The 10,273-nt window shown below is 37.2% G+C and overlaps 1 protein-coding gene across 1 annotated transcript; it reads right to left on the minus strand.

Annotated features, from left to right (window-relative positions):
* Nucleotides 1-6,177: 6,177 nt before the first annotated feature.
* Nucleotides 6,178-10,036, minus strand: LOC122056342 (UDP-glucuronic acid decarboxylase 2-like). Its single transcript, XM_042618262.1, has 6 exons — nucleotides 9,326-10,036; nucleotides 8,730-8,877; nucleotides 8,478-8,557; nucleotides 8,288-8,371; nucleotides 8,134-8,208; nucleotides 6,178-6,716 (listed from the first exon to the last, which is right to left on the minus strand). Exons 1-6 carry the CDS (start codon nucleotides 9,959-9,961, stop codon nucleotides 6,384-6,386), a joined length of 1,356 nt encoding a protein of 451 aa, XP_042474196.1. The 5' UTR covers nucleotides 9,962-10,036; the 3' UTR covers nucleotides 6,178-6,383.
* Nucleotides 10,037-10,273: the final 237 nt, after the last annotated feature.

Raw genomic sequence — 10,273 nt, forward strand, 5'->3', positions numbered from 1 at the left:
TTTCTAGGGTCTTCTCCAATTTATTAAGTCTTGATCTCAAAATTTGTTTTTCAATCCTTATATCCATAAATTTTGATTTTTCAAGATTACCTTGGATATTTTTTTTCTAAGCATATATCTAAATTGCTTAGGGTTCTTGCCTAGATCATTTTCTACCTTCTATCCTTAGGTAAGGTTGTTTTAGCATAATATGATATATAATTAAACTTAGAATTTTCATGTTTTCTATTTTCATGATAATAAGCACTAAAATCATACTATTTAGGTCTAACATGCATTTTATCAAGATGTGAAAGAGTAACATTATTAAATGATACCTTATGAGCTTCCCTTGATTTGAGTTCCCTCGTTTGTTCTTAGCTTAATTTTTTCCACTTGGGCATTGATTCCGGTAATGTCCTTGTTGATTGTATAAGAAACATACAATGTGACCTTTCATACCATGGAGTTGACCTCTTTTGGATTTGTCTTTGCCTTGGGTGTCATTTGAGCTTTCTTCCTAACTAATTTTGAATATTTGCCTTTATAGTATTTTTTTCCCCTACACTCAAAGCATATTATTTAACTAATTTAAATTGTTATATCTTTGCTCATAGAGGTGGTGCATTCTTCTTCCTCATTTGGTCAAGAAGTTGAGGGTTCTTCTTATTCTGGTGTTAATAAGCTCTCTCCCTCAATCCTTGAGGTGGATGCTTCTTCAATTGACATTGAGATTGGATTTTTATGAAGCTTTATTAATTTCATCCACAATTCCTTGACATCTTGATATTCACCTATCTTGAACAAAATATCATTAAGTAAAATATTTGATAATAATTTAATTACCTTCCCATTTGCCTCTGATTTTTAAAGTTGCTCCTTAGTTCATTTGCTCTTCTGAAGAAGTTTTCCTTTTGAATTTCTTGGAGATTCAAATCCTTTCAGTAAAGCAAACCATTGTTTAATATCCATCATCAAAAAAATTTCTTCATTGATTTCCAATACTCGAAGTTTTCCATTTTGAATAACGGAGGCACTCGGATGTCATATCCAAATCCATCTTGGGAATCCATTTGCAAACTTGAGCTCGTTTGATAATAAGTTCAATGACTTGTTGATATTGAAGTGTTCCGAGAATATAACTTCTTCTTTCTTTAGCTCTTTTATCCTTTCAGCGATTAGTCCAGTGAAGAATGACCTTGCTCTAATACCACATGTTAGGATTTGTGTTAGCTCGAGGGGAGAGGAGTGAATAGCTTCGATTGCTTCTCATCTTGATCTTGTATTTATCATTTAAATGCGTAGCAGAAACCTTGATTCAAACATGACTATGTTAGAATGCATATTAAAAGCCTAGTTTTTTTGTATAAATATTTATTTTGAAATGAGAATCACATTGGTCAAATGTCTGCATTTAATTAAATGTAGTTGTTCATTTAATTTATATTGTAGATAACATGGTGTGTGGTGTCACACAGAAGATCATGTTATCAAATCCTTATAAATTATAAATAGAAACTCATAACCAAGATGGATTGAGACAAACCATTGGAATGCTTGTAGTGTAATTTGTTACTAATTTATCTTGACTATAAAATTACACTAGTACACTATGCGTGTATAGTGCAAGACCATTTGAGGTTGTTCCTTTTATACTGACTGCATAAAAGAACAGAACCTCTATTATTATGAATGTGCATACTCTTAATCCCTATATAATAACAAGCACATGCACTTAGTATTTATTTCTTTAATTTATCAAAGGGTGAGATTTATTCGTTAAATCAATAGGCCCGATAAGTTGGGAAATAATATTATTTATATGACGTATTGTTGATTATAGAAGGAAATTATGTCCTATTTATTAGGATGATAATATTCCCTTGAGGAGCTCATAAGGATTGTCATGTAAACCCTGTAGGTGGACTTAGTTTTGACATGACAATAAAGTTGAGTGGTACTACTCTTGGAGCTAGATGTTAATTAAGTGAATTGTCAGTAACTCATTTAATTAATGGACATTCGATATCTTAAACACAGGGAGATTAACGCACTCATGATAAAAAGGAGCCCATAATGTAATATGGGATTGATGCGGTAGTTCAATAATAACTCTTTAGTGGTATGAGTTATTATTGATGAACTTGAGTTGTGTGTTAGGGTCAACACAGGAAGTCAAGCTCATCAAGAGGCCAAAACCAATTCCTCCTCTAGGTCTCTGTTGTAGCCTCTATGTATAAAGCCTCGCATCCACCCAAGTCATCCTTATGGCCAGCTACATCCTTGCTTGGTGCCCAAGCAAGGGGTCGTCCAAGATGGGTTTAAAAGTGGATTTTTAATTTTTTAAATCTTTCTTTTTGTAGCCATCTACAATGTTTTAAAAGAGAGATTTTAATTTTTTAAAACTTTCCCTTTTTGAAGTCATCCACATGGTTTTAAAAGAGAGTTTTAAATTTAAAAAATCTTTCCTTTTGTAGCCATCTACAATGGTTTAAAAGAGATATTTTATTTTTGTTAAAGCTTTCATTTTTTGTAACCATGATTTAAAAGAGAGGTTTTAATTTTAAAAATCTTTCCTTTTTATAGCCATCTACAATGCTTAAAAGAGATATTTTTAATTTTAAAACTTTCTTTTTGTAGCCATCCACAATAGGAAATTTAAAAGAGATATTTTAATTGTTGCTAAAATCTTTCCTTTTTAGCCATTACCAAGGATTATAAAAGAGGATAGATGGTGCCTTAGAGGTAATCATCATCTACACAATTTCTATTCCTCTTCTATTCTCCTTGTGGTCGACCCTCTCATATTCTTATTCTCCCCTTGCTTTCTCACCTAAGGTCGGTGGCATCAGGAGGCTTCAACCATCTTGTGGCCAGCGGGTTGCAAGAAAGAAAGAAGAACAAGAGATGGTGTTCCTAGCTTTGATTCCTTGGTGGCCGAAAGTCTTGGAAGAAAGAAGGACTTGGGTGGTTTTTGCGTCTTGGTAGATCGCCGCTCACACGAAGTCCAAGAGGAGGAGAGGAATACAATAGAAGATCAAGAAGTCTTTAAGCTACAAAAAAAGGTATAAGTAGTTAATTGTTTCCGCTCTGTACTAGTTTATTTTTCCTTTGTATGGATCCTGAAGTACCAACACAAGAGGCTAGCGATCTTGTGCTTTGATTGAGGTCTCTGTAGTTTAACCTAGGGTTTACTGTAAGAAGTTTAAATATTCAATTTCTTTGAAAGGCTTTGACTAGGAAGTGGTGGATGATCCCATACCCAAGAAGGTCGAGTGTCTTGCCAACGACCTGGAAGTCAATCCTTGAAATAGATATTTAATCAACTTCTATAATATGGTTTAACTTCTGATGAACATATGGGTTGAACTTGAATTAATAATGTTAAGTTTCATTTGCAATCCAAGTTTAACTTCTGAAAAGCACATGGGTTGCTAGGAAAAGTTCTGTGCTTGTACAAATTTTTGTACAGGGAAAACAGAACGGAATTCCGAGTAGCGCCAACAGACTATACATGCACAACTCCTGGATTTTACTTGGTATCTAAAGCCTACTCTTAGTGATCTCCCTCCTTTATGAATTTCTCTTTTTTAGATACCTTTCTAAGGTAGAGAAGTCTCTTACAACCTTATTTTTATAAGAACGCAACAATACAATAAACAAGAATGCAAATACAAATGAAATTGAAAATGACTTTGCAATGAAAACCTTATTTTGCATACTCTTTAGTTACTTTAGATTGTCTCTTAGTGGTGGAAATGCAACATCACTTTATCTCCAAACCCTTAAGAACTAGCACCGAGAATCCTCCTCGAAATCCTCTTTATAAGACTGTTGTTCGAACTAATTTTCACCTACCAATTGATCGATAGACTTCACCAATCGATTGCAATCAAATCCAACCATTTAAATATATAGAATGACTATTTTTTTATCTTACCAACTCACCAATTGATTGGTTGTTTCTAGTTGATCATGTCAATCAATTCCGGAACATTCTATTCATTAACTATAGTGTACCAATCGATTGTATCAATTAATTGGTAAGTAGTAAAAATATAGATTTCTAAACGAGCTCTATTTCGCACTAAAAATCATCTCATTCTAATATTTGAGTAAAAAATTATGACCTTTAGAAATTTGCTCTATCAGAACTTTCTCGTTGCCTAGCATCTGATCAACCTTGACTTGTCGGAATTTCATGCCTCATCACTAAGTGTCCGGTCACCTGTGGCCCACTAAGATCTTTCGTCTCGTGCTAAGTGTCCAGTCTTCTATGGCCCACTTGAATTTTCCGTCTCGTGCTAAGTGTTCGGTCCTCCATGACCCACTTGGATTTCCCTCTTACCAACATCTCATTGGACTTTGATCACCAAATGGCCAATCAACATTAACCCACTTGGACTTTCCGCTTGCCAACTTTCCGTTGGACTTCTGATCACTAAATGTCTAGTCAACTATAACTCACATGGACTTTTCTCTTGCCAACTTTCTATTGGATTTTTAATCACCAAGTGTCCAACCAACAGTGATCCACTTGGACTTTCCTCTTTTCGATTTTTCGTTGAACTTCTGATCACCAAGCGTCCGGTCAACTGTAACCCACTTGGACTTCTCGTCTTTGTACCAACTTCATGTTGGTCTTCCGATCACCAAGTGTTTAGTCAACCGTGACCCACTTGACCTTTTCTCGCCTCATGCTAATGCCACATTAGACTTCTGACATCATCACTAATCAATCTTAACCTACTTGACTTCTTGTGCCAACTCTCTATTAGACTTCTGATATCATCAAGTATTTGGTCAATCTTAATCTACTTAACATCTTACTAACATATTAATTAAACATTGAAATCTATACTTGAGGCAACTCTAGCTTGATCAACTTGGTCAACAATGACTTGAGATCAATTGCGCAGATAACTACAACAAAAAAAAAATTAATTATTTTTTTTAATTAAAATTATTATACATAAGGTACTATTTTATCACAATATTATTTATCAAGTTGATCAAAATTAATTAAATTTTATCAAAATCGTTTTTAGAATTTATCAAAATCAATTTAAAACAATGATAAAAAAAATACTAAGTAGCTTTTTCAAAATGGTAAAAGTTACTAAGTAACTATTACATAGTTATAAATAAATCTTAAATTCTTAATCTTAAATTATAAAATTATAAATTCTAAATCTTAAACATTATTCTATTAAAATATTTTTATCAATTTGATCAAAAATTATTTAAACTTTATTTAAAATCACTTCAAAATAGTTATAGATGTTATTAAATCCTAAACCTTACATTATAAATCCTGAAAATTATTATAACAAAATATTTTTTATTCTAAATTATTTAGTCTTTATCAAAATCTTTTTAAATATGTCGACATCACTTTTAAAATGATTGTAAAAACTATGCATAGCTACTATACAATTGTAAAAACTAGTAAATATATGATACGTACAACAATATTATATTAATTATTACATATTGTAAAAGTTACTCTGTAGCTGTAGCTATTACATGTTGTGACAATTAGTTGTAGTTACTACCATTGCGCAGGTTGGAAAGTGGAGTGTCTTATTGATACTTTGTTTTTTCAAAAAACAGACGTTTTTACTTTTCTCACGATTTACATAATTTGAGATGGACCAACAATAAACAATTACTGTTAGAACTCATTGGTAATTAGATCACAATATATGCTATTTCAAATTTATAAATATTTGAACATTCTTTCATGGTCTATTTGACTATTAGTTAACACAAATCACCCAGATGAAGTTAGACAACACTTGAAAGACCTTGCTCGATAATTGATTAGCGAACTTGTTGAGTTTGATTGCCCATTCCAATAACCTTCCACTCAGCAGTCACCTAGATGACTTTCAGCACCATTCCAATAACCTTCAATTTTGGTTGTAGAACAAGAACAAGTCCAATGACGAGCACCATCTCACTCTTGATCGCATCATTCACCGGCTAGGTTAGGGGTTCTAGTCAGGACATGTTCAAATTCATATACCACTTCCCATCCTCCTGAGTTTAGCATCTAGGTGGCTTTGGTCCGTCTGGCATTACTTCATGAATTATCTATGAAGTAACTTATTATATGCTATCGAACAGTCGATCAGAAGTTTACAAACTGTATACTCATAGAAATAATATATAACGTTCAGTATCAGATCAGCAGTAGAAAAGAAAAAAAAAACTTAACAAAATATAATAAGATGATAAAATTACACTGTGCTGTTCCACATCTGCAGCAGCAAGGGTAGTTAACAAAGCTACACGTTAAAAAAAAATACTTATCATGAAGGTGATCTCACTGTCTTTATGCTCATTTCTAACACCAATAGAGGCGTGTTGGATAATGAATATCTGACGTGATTAACACAACCTTAACCTGAGCCATTGCCAGTGCCAGTGCCAGATGCAGTAGTGGCATCTGATTGGTCGTCAAAAATGCGTTTTTGAAAGTCAGACACCATGAGTGGGAGACCCTGCCGGAGGGAGATCTTGGGCTCCCAGCCGAGCAATTCCTTGGCACGGGTGATGTCGGGCTTGCGCTTGTGGGGGTCATCCTCTGTGTTAGGACGGAACTCAATCTTTGCATTGGGATCAATTGTTTCCTGCACCACGTTCGCCAGCTCAAGCATCGTGAACTCACCAGGGTTGCCCAAGTTGAAGGGACCAATGTGCTCACCTTCCATAAGCCTCATCAGGCCCTCCACCTGTTTAATGTTACAGTTTAACCTTGTTTAGTGAAGTTTCAAGGCACCTTTATGCAAAATTGTAGACAATGATGAATCAAATGCAATTTAAAAACTTGATCTAGTGCAGCTTATGAGCATAATTGTGAAAGATGAACCCTAAAGTTGATTGAATATAACTTCCCAGCATAATAGTTGGGCTCGTAGCTTAGCTGATATCCTAGAACTTTATGAACATAGTTATCAAAGCCAAGCAAGACAACGAGGAGTCCAGTAGCAAATAGCTGGGTCAGTAAATTATCGGTTGAACCAACGGATCAACTAATCATGTTGCAGGTTTTATGATAAATATGTAAGTAAATTATGATCAATGTGGAAAAATAAGAATATCAATCTCAAAGAATACTTTTAAATACAACAAAGTACACGTTTTTTTCCTAGTGAAATTCTGAATAAGGAGAAATACTAACGGACGGGTTGACAACGTTGTCTTGGGAGTTGGGACCATAGAGTCACAATTTGATATAGTTGAACAGACAAAAGAGTTGTTCAAATCTGCTGGTCCTGGTTTTGGACTCTACATAATCTTTCATTTGAACACATTGGAGTGGTTTAGGGACCAATGTGGTCCAACCTTTTTCCGGAACCGTATTATGAGAGCTTCATGCACCGGACTCTCCTTTAGTTGAGCAACTTAATCAGTAGAGAAATTCTGATTTAAAGGTTGGTGGCATGTCTATTAGGCTCACTTTACTCCAGAGAATATATTATTAAAGAAGTAAAATTTCCAAAAGTAGATATGTTTTCATTGTTATTAGATGCAGAATTACTTGAAGGATGGATTGACAATCCATTTGTGGAGTGATCTTGGCTACAATTTAATCAGATCGAAAACAACTATTTTCTTCCTCTCGAGCACTCTCCTTCTCCAAAGGATCTCCCAACAACCGGCCTTTGCCCCTGCCCACAAGCCAAACAGTTGGCTGTGGGCTCACAGGCTATTGGTGAACCCACCAACCACCAGCTTCAATCAGCTTGCTCACAAGTCCATCAGTCGCTTACGAGCTCACCACCCCAGTTGGAGTCCATTCCCCAAACCAAACTTTTCTTTAGGATCTTCGTTTCTAGTAAACTAGATGAATTCTTACTCTTTTCCTCTCTCTTTATCCCTATGTATGGTCCATCACTCTATTATCTATCCTCCAGAGTCAAGTGGGCAAGAGTAATATTTACGGACTAACTAAACTCAGTGATAATATAAATAAATTCAGAGTTATTGCATCATACAACCCATAAACAAAATCCAGTAAGCATACAAAATACCAACTAGACATGAGCTGGCCATGCAAGAGGCGTATAGCAAATTGACGAAGGTAAAGACATCAAAAAAGAGACAAGGTGAAGTTGGACGGATTTGAGCAGGAAGAAGAAAGCCTACCAGATCAGATACGTATTGGAAGCTCCTAGTTTGTTTCCCGTCCCCATAAACTGTCAATGGCTCCTTCCTCAGGGCCTAAGCATCAAGCTTCCATCAACAAACTATTCCATATCATTCAGTAAACCAATACCTCGACAAAATTAATGTAGCAGACCTGGGCTACGAAGTTACTGACGACTCGGCCATCATCTATGCACATCCTAGGTCCGTAAGTGTTAAAGATCCGAGCAATTCTCACCTGTAGAAGAGACAGCTTTAGTAAATCACCCCCCAAAACAAATAGTTGAATCATGAGTACATTATGCATCACTGGTATTTGAATAGATCAAGTGGAGATTGAAGACCTCGACTTGAGCACCGCGGTGGTAGTCCATGGTCAATGTCTCAGCTGTTCGCTTGCCCTCATCATAGCAGCTTCTAACACCTGTGGAAGACACATTAATCATTGTTTCTTTGTTGCTCACTGAGCTAGACTGATTCCCTGGTTTTAATTTCAAATCCAGCCATCAAAATGTGGCCTTTTCTACAATTTGTATAGAAAAAAAAATTTCAAAATGTTGAGTAGTTTAGATATGTTCAAAGAGACGGGACAATACCAATGGGGTTCACATTGCCCCAGTAGGTCTCCACTTGAGGGTGTTGCAGGGGGTCGCCATAGACCTCGCTAGTGCTGGTGAGGAGGAATCTAGCACCTACTCTCTTGGCCAGGCCAAGCATGTTCAAGGTTCCTACCACGTTGGTCTTGTGAAGTAAAGGTTAAGGAACACATTTAACAGCTAAAAAACTGTCGCCCCTAATTCATGCCAAGGTAAAGAGGGAGATGATATATGACAAACATATCAAGGAGTCAGAAAAAGAAACAGCATTTAATACATGTCGAACAAGTATCATCCAAGCAACCTGGAAACAATGATGCATCCACCAGGAAATGGAGGAAAAAAATAGTAAAATTCAGTTGCCAGAACTGACGATGACAAAAACTAGTGTTGGATTGGAAAGCAGAAAATTTTGGATGTATGCAATTCGGTTAAGAAACTGTTTTTTTTTTCTGTAAATAGAAAAACAATTGGGAACGAGATTTAAGATTCAATTTTTTGAAAAAAGATCAAAATCGTAGGTTTTAAAAGACATAACCAAACCAGTTAACTCATTGGACAAATGATCAAATGCAGGAACAAAAAAAAGAGGATATGATCGTCTTGACGGGATTGAACTTGTAATGCACGGGAGATGCGGGGCAGGCGAGGTGGTAGATCTGGTCCACCTCGAGCAGGATCGGCTCGACGACGTCATGGCGAATGAGCTCGAAGTTGGGGTTCCCAAAATGGTGCATAACATTCTCCTTCCGCCCTGTGAAGAAATTGTCCACCACAATCACGCTGTCCCCCCGCGCGATCAGGCGGTCCACGAGGTGGCTTCCAACGAACCCGGCCCCGCCGGTCACCACGATCCGCAACCCCTTCCGCTTCAGCCCCAGCGGGACTTTCCCCCCGACGGATCCCCTCCCCGCAGTATCGATCACGAACCGGTGGTAATTTTGCCCGCCGTAGGAAGTCAAATGGTGGGGCTCCGTCAATCTCCAGCCTTTCGGATCCGTAATTTCCATGCGGAAGCCGCCGCCGGCGACGGGGGAGGGGCGTGGGAAGAATGAGAATAAGAGAGAGGCGAGGGTCATACCCAATAAGACGAAAAGGGGGCGCTGCTCATGGAGGAAGTAACGAAGCGAGCGGGAGAGACAGACGAGGCGCTTCTCCGGCTTGTGGATGTACTTCCCGGCATCGTCCAGTGGTTGCGCATCGTGGCCGCGGTAGGTGAGCTCCATGGCCATGGAAACACGATCTGCGATGGCAACCACAATGGCAAAGGGAGATGGAGATGAAGGCAAAGACGGGTGAAGAAGCAGGCAGGGAACGGGTTTATGTAGACGAAGGAGGGAGGGTCAAGCAGGTAATTTCTCTTATCCTTGGTGTCTTCGACTTCGAATACATGGCTTCTGTCTGACGCGAGGCACCGCTCCTTGGAAACGATTTTAAAACCCAGTTTTAGTTTTCAAAATCATTTTTTTAAAAAAAATAAAACGTTGGCGACATGTGTTATACCGTGGGCGATTGAGGTAGTCAAAAATGACCTCATAAAACAT

This window comes from Zingiber officinale, chromosome 3B, assembly GCF_018446385.1.
Source record: "Zingiber officinale cultivar Zhangliang chromosome 3B, Zo_v1.1, whole genome shotgun sequence".
Lineage (NCBI taxonomy): Eukaryota > Viridiplantae > Streptophyta > Magnoliopsida > Zingiberales > Zingiberaceae > Zingiber > Zingiber officinale.

What these genes read in the sequence shown, in the direction of transcription:
- LOC122056342 (XM_042618262.1), bottom strand. Translation starts at nt 9,961, where the DNA reads ATGGCCATGGAGCTCACCTACCGCGGCCACGATGCGCAACCACTGGAC. An exon ending in ACCGCGGTGCTCAAGTCGAG is followed by an intron (nt 8,372 to 8,477) that starts GTCTTCAATCTC and finishes TCTCTTCTACAG; the next exon opens with GTGAGAATTGCTCGGATCTT. An exon ending in TCAGTAACTTCGTAGCCCAG is followed by an intron (nt 8,209 to 8,287) that starts GTCTGCTACATT and finishes CTTGATGCTTAG; the next exon opens with GCCCTGAGGAAGGAGCCATT.